This window comes from Melospiza melodia, chromosome 15, assembly GCF_035770615.1.
Source record: "Melospiza melodia melodia isolate bMelMel2 chromosome 15, bMelMel2.pri, whole genome shotgun sequence".
Taxonomy (NCBI): Eukaryota; Metazoa; Chordata; class Aves; order Passeriformes; family Passerellidae; genus Melospiza; species Melospiza melodia.
This window is the reverse complement of record NC_086208.1, coordinates 8,092,223-8,116,749: the sequence shown is the minus strand read 5'-3', so window position 1 is coordinate 8,116,749 and position 24,527 is coordinate 8,092,223. Positions and strand designations below refer to the sequence as shown.

Here is a 24,527-nt window from a genome sequence, read left to right as displayed (position 1 = left end):
ACTGTCATATTTTGAAAGCTATACCTGTATTCTAACAGGAAATTTAAGTCCTACAGAGCATTTCCAGTTCTCTCATAACCCATACTTCAGACAGAATTTAACTCAAGAAATAATCCCTGCTTCATCCACTGTAGTTTCAAATTGAGGTCAGAACCATGTGTTACACAACCTTATTTCATGCAAAAAAAAAAAAAAAAAAAAAAAAACCTGCATTGCAAGCTAAAGAAATCAGCACACTATTGCAAGCAACAAACAGGAAAGATAAGAGGAACAGAGGAACTTGCTGAATTACATCTAATAAAAGTACTCCAGCATATGCTGATAGCAAAGCAAATGCACTCAGAATAATGGCAGAAAAATAATTGTTTTTAAAGTACATATAGTTAAAACCAGACCACTGGTAAAGCAAAAGGTCTTTACAAAAATACTCACTTAAGAGGCTTTCACATTTGAAAATTTCTGGTTGTTCCTTAAATTAAATAGTAAAGCACCTAAATTAGAAAAAGTTGTGTATCAGTTTCCTCTAGGTCTTCAAGAAAATAAACACAAACTACAGGTATCCATCAGTTATATGATATCATTCCAGGTGCTGAATAAGGAGGGATAAAAGCCTGACTTCTAGGCCTTTCTAGTCCCTGAGGAGCAAGCATCTTTGAGGAGATATTTTTATTCTTTACCATTTATTTGCTGCAAAAGAATAACTGCACTTTAAATGCACGTGATCACTTAACCACCCACCAGTAAGAGGATGCTGTATTTTGAATAGTATAAATATACCAACAAATAAAATATAAAGCAGATATTAGAGAGCAAGCAGTAATAATTAAACATCCATAGGGTTTTCAAACATGAGGCAGAATCATTTATGAGTTTGTTAGCCTTCAAATGAGTTATATTACAGTACTAAAGGAAGAAAAGTGCAATCATCCTCTGCAGTGCATGAAGAGATTTATTGTCAGCTAAATTGGCTTATTAAATGTAGTAGGATAAATGGACCTTTCTATAGTGCAGTCAGAATCACTAATTCCTGCAGTGACTGTTCAAGAAGTGGTAGCATAAAAGAAAACAAAACAGCAGAACTAGACAGATCAGAGGCTTCAAAATTAAGTACCCTAGCTTTGAATGTCAGCAAGAGATGCTATAAGCAAATACCAAATGTCCTGGAATTGTATCTCTAGTTTGTTCAGCAGGTTAGAAAGAGAAAGATGGATGGGATGATTACTGAAAGAAACCAAGTTTATGTTCTAGACTCCACTAGAAATTGTCTATGCTCACTGGGATGTTCTGCAAAGTAGGTTTTCTCAGCAATACTGGATGTAGGGTCATTCCAATGTCAACTGCTTTTAGTATAAAACTGGATGATGTTTTGCACAGATGTCTTTATAATCATATCCAGCAGCAGCACTGTACATACAAGACTATTCATATATTTGCAGTACTGCTTAGAGCACTGTTGTCAATTATGGACTACCAGGAGAAGGAAAGAGACACTTATTAGGAGACCTTTGCAAGAATATATTTTGCATAAGTTAATAAAAAAGTTGAAGAAAGAGAACAAGTCTAATCTTACATATTTGTAGATTCTTGTCCTGATGAAATCCTACCTGACATTATTAGAGGTTAACACTGCACACTTCACTACTACCACCATCCACAGGCTGCTCTTAAGGCTATCAAATAAAAATTATAATTGTCTTCTTCTAAAACTTTCCTGGGGTTTTGGGTTGGGGTTTTTTTTTTAAGCTAGAGGCTAAAATACGTCATTTACACCAGCTGATCATTTCAGTGATATTCAGGATCAGCTTAACTCATCCTCCACTGCAATCAGGGGTATATTATTAAATTCTTTAAAAAATTATGTGATATGTATTGTGAGCAAGCCATAGAATGATTCACCAACTCAGAGCTTCCATATAGTAAAGTTTTAAGTAATTATCCAAATACAAGAAACTTAATTACTGCCACTGAAGCTAAACCTCTTGTCATTAAAAAACTAATAAGTTTCTTATTTACATGTTAGTGGTGGTCCAGACCCTCTGACTCATAATGAAATACATATGACAGCAAAATTTGTACAAGTACCCTGCAATTGCTATGTTTGAAAAATAGGTTCACAACAAGTCCAAGCCAAACTCTCCCGAAAGTTTGGAAATGCACAAGAATGTTTAAATATTCTGAGCCTGTTAAATAATCTCTGAATCTCCACATTTTGATAGATCAGGGAACAAAAGGCTTGTTCTCTGAAGCAGTAACACCTGGGGTAAGAGTATTTGACCTTGCAATGCTCATGCCATGTAGAGAACATAATTACAGATCAGGCCAAAGCAGTGAATAAACATCACTGTAGAGCTCATTTCTAGAAAGCCACTGGTGAGGAAATCCAGGAAAGAAAACACTGCATGGTAAGAGAAAAAACTACTCTAGTTATAAACTAATTTAAGGAGGAAAATCACTTTCCCCATTATTATTACACAAGACACCCCTCTCTCTTCTCTGTACCCCTTCCCTAATTCCTATATGAAGTGCTGGAAAAATTCTAAAGGAATGCTTGCTTCTCCTCTTGTATAGAGGGATAAGAACCAATGGGTAAGGAATTTTTGTATAAATAAGAGGAATATAAAATCTTTTCTCTGCTACCCACAGAAATAGCAGCCAGTTTAAAGGGGTAGAAATTTGTTATGTGTTTCACAGGAGATTACGCTAGGGAGCAAGTGCAGTTCACAGAATTCAACACTTGCAGTCATCCAATCAAAGAACAAGTAAACATACTCAGTTTTATTTATCTTCTACTGTTACAATCTGATATATTGTGGTACATTTCAAGACAATATTTAAAGTCCTTTTAAAGATTCATTCTGTACAAACTGACTTGCAACCTCCCCTGGTTCTCAAAAGCAAACACTTTAAAAAATAAGCTCCTGGTTCTCCTGCCATCCCTCAACCTTCTTTCATTTTTAAGCCCCTCTGTCTGTGCCAGTGCAGAACTGCAGTAATTTGTTGAGACAAAACCTTCAGCAAAAGATTCATCAATAGAGATATAGAAGTAACTTTCCAAACCTACATTTAGCAGTAAGATTTGTGGAAGGTACATGAAAAGCTTGACAAACCCACCAACTTTGGCATTTCGAGATGCAAACACATCTAATGGTAACCAGAATGGAAAGTTCCAGATGAACACGATTTTTTTATTTCACTGAGGCACTTTCCACAGATATTTGCAATTATCCAGTTTTTTGTGGCAAAATCATTTATGAATCTGTAACTGATTCTCACTGAAATGTGAAACACATCAGAAATTTTGAAGTGTTTCTAAAGGAAAGTACCACTCACCTTTGGGTGTCTGTTTCTCTGGATGCATTGAGAAGCCAGGTGTGCTAACCAGTGATTCTTGTTTCAGGTCAAACTGCTAATAATTCAGTGGGTGAGATATCTGTGCAGGTGGATGTCTCTACTCATCCTGGAACTGGTGAGCATAAAGTCACTGTGAAAGGTAAGTTTCAAACAGCCAACTTTAAAAAGAAAGCAACAACAAAGACCAAACCTCCAAGCCCTACATCCTAAGTCAAACATACCAGTACTAAAATAAAAAATGACAGGTATTATAGTACTTGAGAAACTCTGAGTACACTTCAGGTGATTAGGAGTGCACTTTTTCCTTGCTCAACATCAGCAGAAACCCAGATTATGCAGGCAAGTACTGTCTATGCTTCTCTGTCTAGATAATTTAAAGTTATTATACTAAGTTATAGACTTATAAATTAAAATGTGCCAAATTATACTTCTCAATTGCTTGTACATAATTCAGCTTTTAAAAACTGTAGCAAAGCTGAGTGGTGAATGACTACACCAAGTCTTATGAAGCTGCATTTTTAATAAAATGCCTTTATTCTGCGCAACCTGAATTTCAGAAACACAGGATCATTCAGATTAGGATAAGCTGATTTTTTTTTAATTGCAGTGAAGGTAGCAGGTAAAAAGAAGCTGCAAATGTAAAGGATTTATAAAATACAAGTTTACATTTGATACTTTTGAACCTAAAAGTAATCAGACATCTTCACTTGGGAGGGAAGGGACAAAGCATCTCCTTACCAGGTATTCATATTCCATAGGAAGGCTCTCAGGTCACCTTTCACTGGCTATACCAAGTCATACAGGGTAATTAATTGGAACACCTCCAGTGGAATTGCATCTAACTTCATTTCTTTATAGTTGTAGCAATCAACAACCTAAACTGGCAAACAACAGCTATGTTCCGGCCGTTTGTGGAAGTTTGCATACTGGGTCCTAAATTAAGTGACAAGAAAAGAAAACATGGAACCAAGACAAAGAGCAACACCTGGTCACCAAAGTACAATGAAACTTTCCAATTGTAAGTCTTTTATCCCTAGGAGTTGCATATTTTTTGAAAAATTCCCTAAAATCCTTTTGCCTTTAAACCATTAATAACAAAAAGCCATCCTAATATAGATATATAGACTCCATTTCAAAATTATTTACTCATTTGTATCTTTGTTGTATATTAAAATGAATGGCAATCACCAAGATTTCAGTCCTACAAAACCTGGTTAAAAAGTATAATTAATTTCCCTACAGAGGAATAATTATTTCTATCCCTAGGAATCTATTGGCCTAGGTATTTTTTTGGACAGATGCATTAGTTATTATTTCTAGATAATGCCTGTAGAGATATCAAAATGTTTATTGGGTTATGCATGTGTTAATAGTATTGTTTAATTTAATCCTTAAATCAGTAAGAAGCTTCCACCTAACCTAGAGTTTTAAATTTAGTACTCCTCTGCCCTTTCCTGAGACCAACTTATTTTCCTCTCCTTACCCTCCAACCCTGACTAAAACGAGTTCATTGTGTCTCACCACAAAGCCCCTTTTGATGCCTGCTACCAGGGATTTTCTGTGCATTTTGAAGCTGATTTAAAGTAATGGTGCTGACAGCTGGGGAACCAGCTGAACATTTTTTGTCCTTTCCAGGGAAAGGTAACTGTCTGTTCCAGCTATTAAAGGAATTCTGTTTCTGTTCAGGCTGCTGAGAACAGAGGCTCCATCACCAATCCATCTGAGGGGGTTACCTGTGTAGAAAGTTTAAAAGTAGATAACCTGTTGTAACAAAATGGAACCACAAAACTTAAAATACCACTCTCGCTTTAATTTGCCCAAGATTTCTAGAGCAAATTAATTCCTTGGGGGAAATTAAACTGAAGTCCTTGTTCTAAATTCCTATTGTTAATCCTCCCAGCCTGCTGGGTAACGAAGATAAGCCAGGAGCCTACGAGGTGCACCTGTCAGTGAAGGATTACTGCTTTGCGCGGGAGGACCGCGTTATCGGCATGGCCGTCATCCAGCTGCAGGCCATCGCCGACAGGGCCGGCTGCGCCGCCTGGTACCCCCTGCTCAGGAGCCTCTCTGTGGATGAGACTGGCCTGACAATCCTTAGAATACTCTCTCAGAGGAACAATGATGAAGTTGCTAAAGAATTTGTAAGACTTAAAACAGAAACGAGATCTCCTGAAGAAACGGCCTAAGACACCCAAGTACTGCAAGATTGTCACCGCCAAGAACATAAATACAATGCTGTTGTCTGACTAGTGCATGCATGTGCAAATCTGTGGGAATGTTTAACTATGTTTTCAGTGTTTGCCAGTACTTATGTACTATATTTGCAAGGTATGTCAAGAAGCTGTATATCTTTTATACTTATTTTGGTCTTTGGTAAAGTAATTGTTCCAATGAAGTGCCAAAACTAAGATTAAGAGTAAATGTTTCATCATATCTTTTTAAATGTTGATTTCACCTCATCACAATTTGATTATTTTTTACCATTTATTAATAAGTAAGTAGCTTTTTTAATTGATAATAGGTTATCGCGGTTAAACTGTGTTGCTTATTCTAAATTAAGTTACATCCCTTACTCTTCTTTTAAAAATGAGGTGTACCTAGTTTTCTTCAAACTCTCATGTTATGCAAGCCTCATTTTAGGTGTCTTACTGATGACTTTTTCTATCATTACTACAGATGCAGTTACTTATAGAAAGTGTTTGTAATTTTATAATTACCAATATAAAGTAATGATTTTTGCATAAAAACTGAAAAGGATGGAAATATTTTATGCTAATCTCTTTTTCCAACCTTTCATAAATATCACTGTGAAGAAATGCTGTTAAAGCAGGTTCTCAAGAAGCTGTGCTTATCAGAGTTTGTTACTGATGTTTGATATCTTGCGATAACTTTGTTCTTCAAAACTGCCACGGTAATATCATATTTGTATTAAAAGAGTAAGTCAGTATCTGTAGAAACAGGTTGCTGTACAGTACAGTATATGTGCTTTCAAAAAGTGATTTTTTAAATGATATGGTACTGTACAAGGGGTAGTAGTTTGGAATTTGTAATGCCGGTTTGTGGTTTGTTTCTAGAAACTGTTTATGAGAAGAAAAGATGCTGTTAGCATTTTCACTCAGAGTTATTAACGTTGCTTTACATACTTAGCTGTAACATCAGTTAAGTGCTTTATTTCTTTAATTTTTTTTTAGAAAAGTTCAACAGTTTGTACTTATGCAACATTAATATGTATTGCACTAAAGCAAACTCTGTGTCCTGTAAATATATTTAGTGAGGAATTGTAAAATAAAGTATGCAGAAACTGCTTTCCAGTTTTGTCCTTTGATATTATTTATGTAACTCTTGGTTTTATGTGCATGTGAAGCCCATGGAGTGGGCTTACTATATAGCTTTATAATATATTAAAGTATGATTTGCACTGTCTGGAATCTGGCTGTTTTATAAGTGTTAAATTTGATATATCAGTGTCCTAAAAAATATAATGAATTAGGTAGGTGTATATATATATACACACACATATTAAAAAATGGTGTGTAATGCCATACCTTTGTCACTGGTTTTGCTCACGAGTGTTTCTCATTACACAGGTTGGAGTTTTCAGCTTTGCTTAGGGAAAAAGTAGCTAAGGGAAGGGAGAACACATAGTTTGTATGCTATGATAATAGATGACTATTAATTAATTAATACATGACTCCACACATATAAACCAGATTCCTTCCAGGTGATATTGGTTAGGTGTTTAGGTGAGATTTTAAGGTGTTTAAATATCCTCAGATTTCTTCCTTGAATACTAAAAATTAGATTTATCATAAGTATATTTAGACATTTAGAGAAGTTATGCAGCATCTTTAGAGAGTTAAGAACACTCCCCTAAGATCATAGATTCCAAATTGTGTTTCTGCCAGGTATAGCCCAAAGTTTCAACAGTAGGCACAGACTCTGTTTACAGTTAAAAAGATTTGATGTAAGAAAATATCAGCAGACTCAGTTTCAAATTCAAAAGGAAAATAATCAAGAGATGAGGTTGTTCCTGGTACAGAACACTGTTGTGGACAAAATGCAAAAAGAATTCCAGAATATGTCATTTTTAGCCCTGTGAATTAAACCAGAAAGGCTAGAGTAAACATCTTCTGGATTTTTTACCTGGAGCACTTTCATCATATTTTTCTGTGGTTGTTTATTCTACTGTAAAATGGCACACATTTTAGTGCATAATGTAATCACCACCACTTAACTGTTTATCCCCGGGACTGGGGATGAAGGAATAACAATGAAATCAGGCAAGGCAGGCAATTACTGCTTGTAGTGGTCTCCCTCAGCTGCACACAGCAGAAGCAATCAGGCAAGCTGGTAAAACCATCCCTTATAATCCACAGCTTTACAAAGTACTTCAGTGTTTCACTGTTTCTGACAGAGAAATATTTATAGATCAAAAGTTGCCATGTGGAAGATAAGAGGAAAAAGTATTAACTCTACAGCACAGGACTGCTTTAAACCTTGTTATGAATCAAAATACAAGTACATGCAACAGTGTAGCACAAACACTGGACCTCACACATTTCATGAAGTCAAAATGATTGACATGGAAGAGTTTTCAGTGCTGTTTTAAAAGCTCTTATAATCTATTTTAGGAAAGTAAATATCCCATTTTAAAAAATCAACATATGAGAATTTTCTTAATTCAGCTGAGCTAACCTAAGCAAACTGACAGCTGTTCCTGCAGCTTCACTTCTCAGCAACAACTGATGCAACGAAAATCCTACTTGGAATTCCATTTGCATTGGTGAGTTAAGATAGCAAACATACATATATGCTCTTAGAGAAATAAAGGAGAAAAAAGACAGCAGAGAACAGCAAGATTAATTTGAGAACAAATTTTCCATTCTCCAAGGAACATTTACTACATGGAAACCATTTGATGTGCACCTGAAAAGATACATTCAGTGAAGTCTGTCATATGACAGCTCTTCAAGTCAACTGACAGTTTTACATAAAACTGTTCAATAAAGACTGAGAAATATTTTTCCCTTTTTATTTTGTTTGCTAGGATGAAAATGTAATAGCCAAATATAGAAACTGAATTAAATTTTCCTTAAAGCAATTTTAAGCTAATATCTGACAAAATAAGCAAAGATGTCATGTATTAATTAAAATAATATAAGAAACTAAAACTAGCGGCCATTCTGAATCTCAAACACCTTACTTAAAATAGGTTTTTTTTTCCTAATGCCAATTGAGATGACACCTGAATTAAGAACACAGTGCTGGAACTGGCTTTTCCTTTGCATATGAACACTGAACCCAGGAAACTGCTAAAATATCAAAGGAAAAATCTGCGAGATGGAACTGGATGTGCATAGTTCTTCATACCTTTTATGTCTTCTGGAGACTTAAATTTGCATTAAAATAATCAATTCATGGGTGTTGGACTATCATCAGGAGGCTCAGCCAGTCCCAGCAGCAAAATATGAAACATTTTTTTAAATCATTTTGTCTGTATCCTGAAAGAATCAGGATTCTTTCATAAAGAATTCCTGACATGTGCAAACACCACCATTTGGCTTAGGTAGACATGACTCTTGTGATTTACTTGAGAAGCTTACTGAAAAAAAATATAATAATAATAATAGACCAATCATTTCCATTGTTTTTCTTCCATTTGTTTTACCAGTTTTCATTTATATTCTCATGCTAGTGACTGTAGAAATCAAATTTGTAGATAAATACTGTAAACAGAATAATAATTTACCATTACTGTATTAGTCTGAATTAAATACACATTTCTCACAAATCCCTTGAAATCTAAAGACCTGAACAAATATGAGGAGAATACTAAGTTATTGTATTAAATTCAGCTAGCAGACATAAAATCAAGTTAAATGGATTCAATGTTATTTGTAAAATGCAGCTGGGCAAGTGTTGGAAAGCATTCAGCTGTTTACACATGCTTATTTTGATGGTATTCTCATATTATTTTGCATTTTGGCACCAGATTTGTGTGATTGACTTGTACTATGAAAAATTCATAGAAATAAATCTTCAGGAGGTAAATTCTAATTTTTTTAAAAGAAGTTATAATCAAGACCTGATACAAACACACGACTGAGACTAATACGCAAAACTGGGATATTCTAAAAACGTGTCACTGTAAGTACTGGCTAAAAGAAAGAAAAATTACAGTTTGTGTCTGGAAAATATCTGTTTCTCCTGGGTGTTCTATGCTGAATGAATCCACACACACACTGCAAAGTATAAATGCATTTCTAAATGATGAATCTATAAAAGCTAAATTGAAGATAAACCCAATAGGCAACCAAGTGAACAAAAGTATCTTTTCAAACAGAGTCTGTAGCGGGCAGCTTACCTAAACAAACTTCCTAAGTGACTCAGCCTATGACCATTTCATTGTAAGAATTCAGTTTCATATTTCAAAGACTCCAGCAATTACAGCTGAAAGCCTTCACTATCAGTTTAGCACAATGAATTATTCACTGCAGAAGATGAAATAAGAAGTGGGCATATTGTATACTTTGTAGTGAAAGCCATTAAAACATCATAGATGAATTTTCAACTAAATAAATACAAGATAATCAGAAAAGTTAATGCAAGGAAGCGAAGTCTGCTCTTTAATATTTTTCTGTTTTTTTCTACACACTGCAGTCCCAGGCTCCAACCTGCATTGCCTTGGGCTCTCACATAAGTTAACACCCATTTCTCTACGGGGTTTTCTGAGCAGTAGTAGGAGTTCCAGGCAAAGAGGACAAACCAGGGAGCAGCTCAGGCTACAGAACATCTTCTTGAGCTGTTCCCAGCTCTGCTCTGTCAACTGGATACACACTGTTGTCTGACCAAATACACCAAGGAAAAAACAAACCTGCACTGGGGTAAGCACAATGGAGCTGTTACAGACCACACTGAGGCAAAAATCCGAGATCTCCATCTTTACTTGCCCAAGATACACAAGAGATGCTAACAGTTACTGAGGCAGCTCTAACTTACATTCCATTCAGTTCTAAGAGGGCCTACACATTTTGTTCACTCATGTTTACCCATTTTAGCAAGAGGATTTTTCTTGCCAGTGACAGCACAGACTGCAATGTGAGTTAAGCCTGCAGGCCTGAGGTCATGGCAGTGAGAAAACAAATGTCAATTACTGACTAGCAGAAACAAAAACTGAAAAGAAATTGTGAAAATATGCAGTTTACAGCAGAACACTAATGGAAAACTACAGCAGAGTGAATCCATTCCTCCTCTAGATAACAGCCCCTGTATGATGCCTGCTAGATGGACTTGAACTTACAACACGTGGCAGGGCTTTGTCCATAGAAACCACCCAGTGCTTCTGGGCATTACACAGCAGTCAGACATAAAAAACACTTCACAAGCAAATTGGATGCCCAGAATGGCTGGACTGTATGGAATATATTCAGAGGAAAAGATGGAGAGGAAAAAAAAAGAGGAATGGATGTGGAAAAGGGCTGACAGGGAGTGTGGATTCCAACTGCATTCCTTTACTCCTGGCAGAACCAGAAAAGGCTCTGTGATACCAATATGACACAGAAAGGTAGATTTGTCTGTATTTTTGTCATGTTCTAGTCTAGGTCAAGAGTTACTTCTGTTGATTTTAATTTCAGTAGAGGTACAAGACAGAATTTGATCCCTGAGAGGGTCTCCCCCCTCTTTTTGTACTAAGTGGAGTCTGAATAAATGTGCTCTGCATGTCACTACCCTCTGTTACAAGAAGATAAACGTATTCCCAGCCCAGAAGCCACCATAAACAAGTTCAAGCTACAGAGCCTGCAGATATTATTTCCCTGAATAATAAATATCCAAGATACAACAACATCAATGAGGTGGAATATTCTCTTGAGGAGCTTGAGAAACAACAGCAATTTGGATCTAATGATGCATCAATGTATCAACATGTGAATTTGTACCCAGGAGACAAAAATAAATCAATATGCCCTTAAAACACTATCTGCATTTCCTGTGTAATTTGCAGAGGAACTCCTGTGCCAGACAGATTCCCCAGCACAGTGTCCACTCTGAAATCAGGTCAAGTCCTTCGTTCTCCCCTGCTCAGCAGTAAAGACAAAGCATTGCAGGAACTACTAAAGTGAGCTGGAGTCAGTAGCAGCAGTGAACTTAACTCCTACCAAATATGCTCTGTGATGTCCAACAGTCCATATAAAAACAGCACATCTTCCCTTCACTATAGAGAACTTCATTTCTGATCAGGGAGAAATTTCATAGTAGAAAAAATAGAACCAAAGAATGCTGTTTACACTTCGCAATAACTTACTACACTTATTAGATGGAAACAAGGAAGAGTGTAACTCTAAGTACATATCCTCCTCTGTCAGAAGGAAATAAAACTTACACACAAAATTCATTGCATGAATTGAATCTCTTTAAAAGAATAGAAATAATAAATACATAGAAAAGTACTCATAAACAGCTTTGAATTTTGGCAAATGTTGTTATTTAGACTGGCTGGCTAAATAATCTGTGAGAAGGGGTTAAATCTTTGTCAAACACTCCAAGTGAGCTATTGAGGCTAGTGCCAGCTAAGAGAGTCCTGTCTGGCTGGATGCAATGCCTAGAATCAGCTTATTGAAACACAGACCAGGTTTAAAATCCAGCATGTCAGACATTGCTAATGGAAAAACAGAGTCAACTGCAGTATTTAGAGAATAGCATCTGCTTTTGTGCAGAGAGCAAAGTGATCACAGAGGAGAAGACAATTTTCTCCAGACACAGGAGAAAAGCCTGGAACAGTATCATTACTTACAGCAGCAGCTTGTGGATGACAGTGTTAAATAAAATACTGCTGAACAACAGATACCTAAAAACCAAAACAAGAGACATTGCAGTAGGAAGGGCAGAGTTGAAAGTAAAGGGCCCATGTAACAAAGACTGTGCTATTCTAAATCAGACCTGCCACCTAAAGAGTCCTTTGAGTCCTTTCAGCTGTAAAGTATTGAAACAGACTGATAGAGGATAATTAGCACACATCTATATACCAAGGTGACTGTGAATAACAATAAGAAAGAAACAAAGGAAAAAACCCAAAAACCTCTTCAGACCATCCTGGAAAGGAGTTATAGCAGGAGGAATAAAGTTCTAGATGCATTCTGAAATTCCATTATAAGAACACTTTCAGTATATCTTTAGCCAATAAATAATAAGCAAGCAGTGCAAGAGACTTTTCCCATTCTTTCTGCTCACCCTCCAAGCTCATAAAAGGTTTGTTATCAGAACACCTTTGTAGAAATTAAAAATGGCTTCTGAACTCAGCAGTAACAAACACAGCACAGCAACTTCTACTATGTAAAACTATAGTCATACAACATTATAATACCAAATCAAATTACCAAATCAAAACCAAAATAAAATTACAGGGACATAAACAGGTCCCCCAAAACCACCGATGTGAGTTGACTTTGTCCAGTCAGAGGTAAGAGCAGAGTGAGTGAAGGGGCTGCAGGGGCACCTGGTCACAGCTTCCATAGTGCTTTGATCTTATGTGATTTACCCACAACCACAATCTTCTGAGGCAAGCAATATCCCATCATTCACACACAGAAAGACTGAGGGAATAAGATTAAATTTTTTGTTTAAATTATAAAGGGCAGGCAACAACATCAGAATTTAAACTCAGGCAGCCTTAGATTCCAAATTTATGCTCTAAGCATTGCATCTTGTTTTTCACTCAAGGAAAGAGACAAAATTCTATTACCCCAAAAGGCTGAATACTCTCCAAAATTCACAGAACTAAATTCACAGAACGATTTAAATTCATTAAGCTAGAAGTGCAAATTGGCATCCAAATTTAAAATTAAAAACTGCCAAGATTTTAATTCAGATTTAACATGCTGTCTGAGCTGTGATTATACTGAATTTTAAATTAAGTTGCAAAGAGCTGTGTATAATATTTTCCTCCAAAAAAAAAAAAAAAAAAAACAAGGAAGAAAGAATTATGTGCTTGAGGTTTAGTGGAGGGGGGGGTGTTTATTTATCTTAGCATTTAACATATAGAACAACAAATAGCATATCTGGTACAGCTATCCTTTGCATAGGTCAGCTATGATTTGTAGAAATGCAATCAGAGGTAGATATTTTGTTGAAAAGGGATTCCCAAAGTAGATAAGGCATCAGCCCTGGCTGCCAGCATCAGCTCTGCTGGGTCATTCTCACTGACCAGCCCAGAAACTGAGGGGGCTTCTCTTCACTTCTCATCAATGCAAACTAGAACTAGGATGCTGCTAAAAATTATTTGAGAACATAAAACCCAGAGAACTCAGGGCCACTTGGAAATATCACTGAGCATTTTCACAAGCCCACACACACAATAATAAGGATTTGATAAATCTGTGTCAGTGTTCAAACAGGAATAAGAGAGCCTGCAAGTCTTATTAGTCTGAGCTCTTCCCAAAGCAATTTTCTGTTTCTTAATGTAAGAGAATCAACTGGAAACCAGTCTTCCCTACAATTCTAAAAGCCCCTAAGTCCAACTGAGACAATTTTTATTGTTAATCTTGAATTTTTCCAGTAATTAGATTGTAATGAAATATTAAACATGATATGGTAAAGATGATCTATGAGTTTTGGAGAGCAGGAGGCAAGTCTGCTGGACAGTGAGGACTCAAGGCAATTCTTTTCATTAAAAATATATAATTTTTAGTTATTACCCAGGAGGTGCTCTTATGTTATGAATTAAACTTCACAGAAAATTACTTAGATTAAAAATAAGATTTCTTCAATCATTGCTGAAGTAATGAATTCCCATTGGATGATCCTGGGATAGCAGAATAAATATGTATGAAAAAGAAGCAAAGGCTGCACTCTGGCAAGGTTATTCTGTCAGCTGGCAAGAGTTACACAGCAGAAAAAAAACCTTTTCCAAAATGTGGTGCATTTGAAGGCTAGCTTTAACTATCAAAGTAGTCAACTCCTACACTTGAAAAACTGACATCAGTACTATTTAAGTAGTTTGGCTTTTTTCACAAAATATATCTGAAGCATAACTTGTATTTACACAAAGTGGGTTAAGTCCATTTGGAGAAGGCTGCATCTATCATGTGGTGTCTGGGTACAGATATTTTAGATTAAAAACTTGGAGAAGAAATAAACAAATTTCAAGTAGTGTTTAATCCAAGGACTTGAGAAAGAAAAAAGACCAAAGAAGAAAGTTCAGTTTGAAGCTTGTCAGCAAAGTTATATACAAAATACATTCATTAAAGATTATTATTAACATAGGATTACCTAGCATTATTTCCAACTGTATTTACTTAGTATAAAGCTAGCTTTAAAGTCTTGACTACCCCTCAATTTCTTTTCTAAATAATAACTTAAAGTACTCAGGGATACTGTTCTACTGTTCCAAAATATGCTCAAGGATGACCCTGAAAAAATTCTGCATCTGCCTTTAAAGGAGTATATATGACCAAATAAAAATAAAAAAAAACTGTTTTGAATGTGTTTGTATCATATTGAATTGTTTGTATTACATTATATCTCTCCTTCATTAATCATGAAGAGTCAGAAACGCACTGAGATGGCTCCTACCAGACACATAAATCTGACAGATCTCATTTGATGGTGATGAAGGTGACAAGTGCCAGACTCCAGTTCTGGATGAGCCTCTCCTGCACTCCCAGCTGCTCGTGCAGTTTGGCCAGCACAGGGGAGCCCCAAGAGCTGAGCCTGCAGCACTGCCACAGATAACCCCAGAGCAATTAAAAGGGGGGCACTGGATACATTCCTGAACACCCGTTGGATTTGGAAAATCAAACTCACCATCACCTGGACACAGAAAAGTACATTCTGAAAACCAAAGGGAAATTCATACAATGTTCTAGGAAACAAAGAGAAAAAACAACAAAATTATCAGAAACACATTTTAAAAGTTAAAAGGAAAAAAACCCAGCACTCTCATTGCCTTGAATGACATTTAATAATTCTGATTATTTTAATATATTTTAACATAACTTACTTGTTCATTTATAGATATTTGCTAATTTTGCTAGTAGATTCAAAGAATATTAACTCAAAAGGGAAAAAAATTATCAACCTATAATTTTCAAATGGACAACTCTTACTTCAAAATAGATGTGAAATAACACAGGCTCTACATATAGAGCAATTTTTTCTTCAGTAAATACTATGTTTAATTAATATTACTATAGAAAATCATGTTATAATTTCCCTGACCCTCTCCAAATATGCAGCAGCACAAACACTTTCTTTCTAATTGTTTAGAGAATACCTAATCCACACATCAACCACTATAGCCTCCAGCCACAAGGCCCTCCTTTTGTTGGATTTAAAAAAAACCAGTTCATCATTTCTTCTTCTCAGCTCAGCTGCCATTAAGTCACGCATCAGTTTCCTTTAATCACAACAACACAGCATTCCCATGTCTTCACAAGGGTTTTAAATTCTGGCTCAGCTGTGCTACAGCACTTTACATACTCTTAAAACTATAAATGAGGCAATACAGACTGTCAGTCTCACAAGTAATTGCAGATGCCATCCTGCTAACAGCTGGAATCAAGAGTTCAGCAGTGCTACCCGAGCCCCTGCCTACACCAGGAAACACATTCAACAATCATCTCACTACTGCTCACACCATTTCCCCCAATGAGCCTGAGATCAGTGCCTAGGTCTGCATTTCCAAGTATGAAGCAGGCATATATGAAGTGTTATTTTGCAGGCATGCTCTGAATTCCTGCTTCCCAGAACAGATGTCACTGAGAAACATTCATACAAAACACAAACACAGCAGAACCAAGACACTCATCTTGGAATTTTTGCACCTCTAACAGGCAAATGTGAAAAGGGAGGGATCTTCACATTTACAGGCTATACAACCAAGCTGAAAAAACACCACATGAGGAACTTTTTGGTTTTTTAACACCACTGAGAGGTTGCTCTGAAACTGCATGGCAAATCTCTGAGGAGCACAGAGAAGCTCCTGTGCTCAGATATTCAATGTTCATAGCAATTTCTTAGTGAAGGTTGAGTGGACACCACTATTTCCATCTGGTAAGGGAAAACATCATACAGATAGAATTTCTTTTTTATATACAAGGCCTGACCTATTGCTAGTGATGCTTAATTGAATCTTTTTTCAATAAGCCTTTTTTCACTTGTCACTTTCACCTGACTTTAAACTCTTCACTCCAAGGAAAACCTTTGCCAAAATAAGCATTTTCAAAATAAAGAAACAAAACATTTAGGAAATATTTCAGGCAATTTTTTTTTAAACCAAAGACACTGATTTGTTCATCAAGTGGAAGACAGAAAGGTGATACTGGAAAGAAAAGACTGTCACCTTTCCTTTCTTCTGTTTACTGACTGAGGGTACAATGAATGGTGTTCAATTAAAACCACAGAATGAAGGATGCCTTTCTGGATGTGCTAAAAGCATTGAGGAGAAGTTCTGCAAAGTCAAATCCTCCATAGTGGAAGCTTTAGAAAGAACAATAGTTATTTATAAAGAAAACTTGATCCAAAAAGGTGGATCAGCATCTGGCACAGAGCTTGGGGTCATGTAAGAAAACAACTCTTTCATTCAGGCTCCCTATAACAAAACTACAACCCCGCCATCACAAACTTCTTTCCTGTTTGCTGGACCCACTGTCAGGCTATTTCTAGACATCCAACACTTATCAAGACCTGATTCTTCCCTATTCTGAACTCTAAGAGCAGCATAAAAAAAGGTGTAAGAGAATCACTTAAATTTCTACTCCTCTTTTGTACTCTTCTGTGCTGGTATAGATAACTGTTTTGGTTCAAAGCAGCAGGGAATTATATCCTCCTCACACTGATGGCAAAAGACAAAGGTGACTTTCCAACCTGGACTTCAGCAGCCACCTGTCAGCAAACCTGTCAGAGGCATGTCCTGTTTATTGCATTTTGTACAAGTACTCTTACCCTGCCCTGTGCAAATGGAACTTTATCATTCCACAGACTCAAGGGATGCTGCCTTCTTTTTGAATGTGCCAAAGACACTCACTCCCCATGAGCCTGTGAGGCAAATGCCTTCACCAGGGAGCAGCTCCTCAGGCTGAGCCAGGACGAGCATGTTCACAGCCCTGATGTCAGCAGGTAAAACTTCAGGTGAAAACAATGGGGCACTCCAATTGCTGCCAGAGGCCAAGGTCACTCTGCCCACAATAATATTCTTTAAAAGACAATAGAAACCTGAGTTCAAATAATTAAAGCACCTGAAGATTAAAGGATCTCCTATAGGTTTCAAAGCAGTGATCTTTGTCTGACTGAACCAAATCCAAGACATTTTTCAGCTGCCTGTCCTTGATTGTCTCACTATGTGTGGCTGAAATTTCCCATCAGAAAACAGAATGGATTTCAGCCCTAAGGTTAAAACACATTTTGAGACAGGGATTTCACATTAGAAATGCTTCACTCTGAATGCTGTTGTGGAGTTCCCAGCTGGGAAAAGAAGGGGCTGTGTGACTGAGGAGAGAACGTGTGGGCATCTTGTTTTCAAGGAGTCACTCAGATCCACTTCGAGTTCATACAATCCAGTCTTATCTTTTCATAACCAGGCCCATACCATTTCAGAACAGCCCTGAAATGTGGCACTAAGCTTCTAGATTCAATCAACCACCAGAAACTGAATGTGCAGTCACTGCCTTAGCTTCCTATCCTCAAGCAGCCACTATTTCAGGAAAATTAGGACACCCTCCTCTGCAGCACAGTAGAAACACTGTGCAGTTATAAACAAGGTAATAATGCAGAGATGATGGAGTTGGACACCATTGAGGAGATTAGTTCTAGGGCTGGTGACAAAAGTAATATGCAGAAAATATTGCTGTGTTGCAACACAAAATCCCTGCAAAAACAAGTTATATTCTGGCACACCAATGAAAAAGCACTCACAAACAGTGCTTAGGTTTGGGTTTTTATGATGTGGAAAAATAACATAATTTGATTTCATTACCATTCATTGCTGTGTAATTGCCCTAATTTTCACAGAAGGTCTGGGGATGAACAGAAGACATTCTCATATTATCTGACTCAGTTCCCCTTTACTTTCTGATACTTTTCTCTCCTTTAAGCCCTAAAAAACAGCTCCAGTCATTTACTGCACAGACAATTTGTCACTGCTGTGACAATAAACAATTCTTATCCTCCACAGACCCAGTTTGCTGTGGTAACATTCATTTGCAGAAGGAGGATTTCTGAACTGCATCAATCTGAAAATCTCCCAAGAAAAGACACCTACAAATCTTCCAAGGTTTATGATTCTCCTTGATGAAACACTGGCTCAGGAACACAGCAGGATGAGCCACCCTGTGCCTTTTGAGATATCTCATTACAATGTTATAGATCTCAAGGACGAGCAAAACTTATGCAAGAAGTTTTATTGTGCATTTTCCAACACTAAATAAGAGAGACCACACACAGGGAAGGAAAAAGAAAAAAGAAAGGAAGAAGAAGAAGAAGAAGAAGATCAAGAACTGAATTGTGGTAGACACAGTTCCAAGGCCTGAACCTCTGAGTCAAGGCAAATAAAAGCTGGATTCAGCTGGAATCTATTATTGAAGATACCATCAACAAATTTGCTTTACAATTAGACCCCAGAGCGAAGTCGAAGACTGGGAGTTTAGGACTGTTTGTGCTTTATATAATTCAATTTATGATGTAACCAATCCTGGCAAATATTTGCCATTAGAGATTATATTAGCTGTTCTAGAAGTCACATAAATAGAATCAGTTCTTAATTAGGCTCACTACAACTTACGAATTTCACCATCATTTGATATTCTTGAAGCATGCCCACAAAGAATTTAAGCATCAGGAAATGCCACCTGCTTGGAAAGACCCAGAATACACAGCATCATTTTTTTTTCTCTTCTCCTTTCTTTCAATTTAATTTTACGTGATTAATCAGATGCATGATTCCCAGCTTTCTACAAACTGCAAAGCAAAGGCATTGCTATCATAAAAAGCTACTTTTGCATAATCAGATAAGATTTAGCATGCCATTCATCTTCATTATACAGCTGATAAGCAATTCCCAAGTTGCATGGTTTACTTCTCCAGCATGCTGATTGGCTATTATAAAAATAAACATGTTTTGGAGCATCCCAATATGTCCATATAAATAAGCAAGAGCTGAAATATAAAAAGGCTGGTAAATAACTATTTAAGTACAGTATGTACCCTGGAAGGATATATATGTCAGAAGCAACAGAAGTTTTCCTTTTTTTTCCCAAGTATACCTTTATTTGAACTTCCCCTCACTTATACACAGAGCAGCTCATCTGGCTAATGTGCATTTCAGAAGATGAAATGTGCAGACAAACTTCACATACTTCCTGGAAAGATGTGGGGGGAAAAGTGCAAAATTCACCATAAATATCTACAGAAAAAGAAGAGGCAACCTCAATATCCTGAAACCTCTTGACCCAAACTCCTCTCCAAAGTCTGTCTCAGTGTGCAGAGGGAAGAATAAAACTAAATATTTCTGATAAACAGATAAATAAAACTAAATATTTCTGATAAACAGAACCTAACATATTAATGATTATGGAATCTATTCAATTTAATGTTATAACATGTGCTCCAGATACAGCCAGCATAAAGCTGGATATTGAAAACTCAAGGAAAACCAGAGCAATATTCAGCGTAGCAGCACAGCAGAGGCAGAGTTAACCATTGCTATACATGTAACTTTGGGTAAACTACCACAAAATTATTTCATTTGTTCATACACCTAAACTGTATAACAAGATAATTTATACTCAAACAAACAACAAAAATTCCAAGAGTATAATTTAAAAAAAAAAAGGAAAAAAACAATCCAAAGTATCACCAAGAAGCAATTACCTCTATCAACTTCAGTAAATACTCCTTTATCAGATTGTAAAATATTTACTACTGATGGCTGCCTGTCCTGGGGCTCTCTCTAATCATCACCAAAAAGGTTTCTTAGGTGAAAGGAACAGTGCTATGTTTATTTTAAAAAAACCCACAGTGTATTCATATTGATGAATTAATATTTTTCTCTCAACTGACACAATACTGAATTACAAGATGTTCCTGCTCAAAACTCTTTCCTCACAGCACCTGTGAACATTTCATCTCTCCAGAGACCTGTTACAACCTCCCCAAGCTTTCCTTCCTGAGCTTTATTCTTCTGCAAACTTTGGAATTTAGCCTGAGGAGCTAGACAAATTTGGATGCTCTCACTCTTTTCTCAGTGGCTTTGTGCCTGTAAGTATGTGCTCCAAATAGAGGTTATTTTTAACCTCAATTAGTTTGCTGTATTAGCACAAACAAGGATGTGACATAAGGTTGGATAAGCAGACAAGTGCAGGGAAAATTCATAAACTAGTATTGTTCAAAATAAATGAAGAAAAAAGAAAAGATGAGGGGGATGGGGTGGTTACACACACACCCTTCATCCACTTATCCTGTCATTCTCCTGCCATACCTTTCTTCCTTCCCAGAAAAAAAAATCCCATATCTACAGAAAAACCAGGTTAATTTTCTGATCCAGTCCCTGGCTCAGGGATTAACAAAAGGATCATTAGGCTGCACAAGGACAGGTGAACACAGAGCAGGATTTCCATGCACTTTAAACATCAGAACAGGTTTTCATCCTTCACTGATACCTCTACCTCTTCACCAAGGGCTGTATTTATCTGTGTTGTCAAGCTGTAGTGTATCTATGGCCAATGAGGAAATTAGATTTGCTTGCTAGAGCACACATATATTCAGTTGTTTATTTTTCCTTTGTTTTCTTCCTTAATAGAAGTAGAGCCTGTCAAATTTGCCAGACAGATCATTAGAATGAAATAACATGCATGAGATTACTGCAAAATATTTTTTCCTGTTTTCCCTTTCTTCCCACAGCAGCATTTATTCTAACACTGCTCTTCTGAATGATGGCAGATGTCTGGGGCCATGCAGGTCAGCTTCCTAAAGGAAGAGAAACCAGTGACGTCAAGTCCAGGTATAATTTAAGTGTAACTTGTTCTATTTATGCAGGGTCTCAGTTCTAGATTTGACAACGAATTTACCAAATTGCCTCTGGGTGATCTCCTCCTTCAATAACAAGGCCAACAGCAGTGGGCTGTGTTCAAAGAGCAGCTCTGCCTCAAGAATTGAATTTAATCAGAACCCTGGGCAGAGAGTGAGCTCTCCTGCTGCTCTCACAGTCCCTCTCCAGCAGCCTTGTCACTCCAGTGAGCCTTGCATAACCAAGGCTCAGTGCAGCTCAGCACGCCCTCCCAGCACTGAACATATGGGCTAAGGAAAAATCCTCCTTCAGGACTGCCTGCATCTCCCATCTGTTGACACCTACACAGCCCTGCTCCTCAGCACTGACACAGACAGCCCCTACAGCTCAAGTCAGAGGCTTTGTTGTGCTAGACTTGCTGCAAACACAACCCACACATGACAGCCAACCTCTCTAAACATTCACCCAGAGCACAGAAGCACCAGCAGTTACTCACCAACTTGCAGAATGAGGGCACTTTTACAGGGTTTGCGTGGAGCAGCTCTTCAGATGCATTTTTTTTCAAAGGGGACTTTATGTTTTAGATCTCTAACACAAAACATCCATGCTAAAGTTTCTGATTTGTGTGAAGTAACAATTTCCCTCATTTATTATGAGTTTGTCTGAAAAGGGGGAATATATTTATAGCCAAGATTACCAGCCTGTAGCTGAGCTGAAACCTTGGCAGGCATCCACTAAAGATGACAGTGATCCACTGAGCTATGTTAACAAGGACAGGCCACAGGGAAAAGTGACCACAGAGGCAAAAATACAGTTGAGGAACAAAGCTACTGGATTTTGCTAACCCAATTATACAAAACAGCTCATTATAATGGTCTCTATTAAAAAATTTAAAAAGCACAAACCTATTTCTTCATGATTTGCCAATTTTAGTCAACTCTAGATCAAGTCCAGGTGGAAAAATCCAAGGTATTTCTATCTCTCTTCAAGTTTATGAATTGGATTTCAGAATTAAAAACAATTCTTTTTAGTACCCTAAAATAATCTGTAGACTAAATTGGTCCCTGAAATGTGATCAGTGAATATATTCATGTTTTTTGACTTTCCACACGTGTTAAACAATGTTTAACATTGTGCAGTATTATGGAAGTAGCAGAGAAGGAGGACAGCACTGGAAGGTGTAGCAGCCTGCTAACATATACAGCCTTAAAAACATGAGAGGCAGGGAAAATCATCTTCCCAGACATTCCACCAACAATCAGAACTGTGCACTAAAAACAGTAATGCTACACAGAGTCAAGAAAATTCAGCATCTGAATTTCTAAATTAATTCATTGTCATGTTCACTTCCATAAACATTTTGTATTATTTTATCACTTATTAACTTGAGTGTTACATGAGTCTCCAGTTACCATTGTATTTCAGTGGAAATACACAAATAACAAGGTCAAATAAGGAGAAGGGCCAGAATCATGAGCAGAATTCCTCCTGAACAAGTGACCCCAAGGTCTGAAGTTTTTCTAGACACATCTATATTAGAGTTCCCTTCATGGATAAAAATCCCATATCTACAGAAAAACCAGGTTAAAGTAAAACAATTATTACATCTTAAACTGTTATTTGTCATACTTTGCTGTAGAATACATGATCCCCATTATTGTTAAACGTATTAACTGGTATTCCCAGCTGGTTAAGATTCAAAGCATTCAAGCATATGAAGCATGATCCATTGTCTTTTTACAGATTATTAAATGAAAAATGTTTTTAGAGCCCTGGAAAAAAAATCCAAACTCAAACAATTAAAATCTAGTCTAGTGCTAAAATTCACTAGTGCTAAAATTTGGAACATTAAAATAACAGCAATATGGTTAAACATTTCACTCAGTTGTGTTCACTCAGTTTCTGTTTGAGACTCTTCCAAAGAAAACAACCATAGGTTTTACTGAACCAACCATATGATAGGAACAGGGACAGATGGAGAACGAGGCTGTGGCAGTGCACTCACAGATGGAAGAGGCTGTGGACGATATAATAAAGATATTTTACACCTCTCTGTATTTTCAGTAAACAGTGAAAAAAGATACCAAAAGGCTATCACTGTTGGTGGTAGAAGTGACAGCTCCTATTTGCAGAACCATGCTAAAATCTATACTTGAACCACTTCACATTAAAGCAGTTTTGATTTCTGAAACTCCCCCATTCCTGAGAATTCCCCATTTCCAAGAGAAGAGTTTTAATAAACACTGGAAACAGTGGCTTAATCTAAACAAATACTAGATCAATTAGGGACAGATTCTCAGAAATTCTCTAATCTGATTTCTCTCAAAGGCAGGAATGTCAAAAGTACTGGCCAAAAAGTTAGACACTCTTAAGATGTTACACAAACAAAGAATTATTTCTTTGAATGAAGAGATCACATGATCCCACATGAGATGAATCAAAATGGTAAACTAGTTTATCTCAGCTATACAACAAAATTAAACATTTGCATTGCACCAGTTTTACATCCTAGTGTAATATTTTTTTCTATGTCATTTTCCTAACCATACCCAAGATATTACTGGGAAAGGGTATGAACAAGTTCTCACAAAACATAATGGAGAAAAAAAGTGGATGTGGCTCAAATTATGTTTACTGTAATGATTCTTTCCAGAAAAAAAAAAAAAAACAGTAATTATTAATTTATTTTTTCATAAGAGAAAGTAGAGCATTCATACAAATATGAACACTTAACAGTCTGCATACAGTGAAGCATTAACCCAAACAATTTTCATTAGTATTCATTCTAGGCACCTCAGCAATCTTTAGATTATGCAGTATCTTTGTTTGAAGGAAAAAAAAATGTATTTGGTTTCCTAACTAAAAACACAAAAATTCTGTAACTTTGAACTAAGAGTCACTAAGCTTAATTAAAGAAAGAGTTGCAATTTATACAGATACATTTCATTTTAAACTCATGCTACTCAGGTTAATGACATAAATATATTATACAAATCAATAGTACAAATTCTGGTGTGCTCTAAATTTTTTCTCTAAAAGAACAGAACCTACCACCTGCTTATACATTTACCACAGAACAGTACCTGCTGCAATAGCACCAGCTTTTATGCTTCACCTTCCTGTAGAAGGGAATTGTTATTTGCTGCAGTCTCTTGGCCAGCTTTTACCTTTACTCAGCTGC

The 24,527-nt window shown here is 36.7% G+C and overlaps 1 protein-coding gene across 1 annotated transcript in view; it reads left to right on the top strand.

Annotated features, from left to right (window-relative positions):
- The window catches only part of UNC13C (unc-13 homolog C), a 131,171-nt gene extending 124,395 nt beyond the window's left edge, over nucleotides 1-6,776 (top strand). The window contains exons 31-33 of the mRNA XM_063169652.1: nucleotides 3,398-3,490; nucleotides 4,210-4,369; nucleotides 5,252-6,776. Of these exons, the coding sequence (XP_063025722.1) occupies nucleotides 3,398-3,490; nucleotides 4,210-4,369; nucleotides 5,252-5,537 (539 nt within the window). The 3' untranslated portion in view covers nucleotides 5,538-6,776. The remainder of the gene's footprint in view (nucleotides 1-3,397; nucleotides 3,491-4,209; nucleotides 4,370-5,251) is intronic.
- The last annotated feature ends 17,751 nt before the right edge of the window (nucleotides 6,777-24,527 follow it).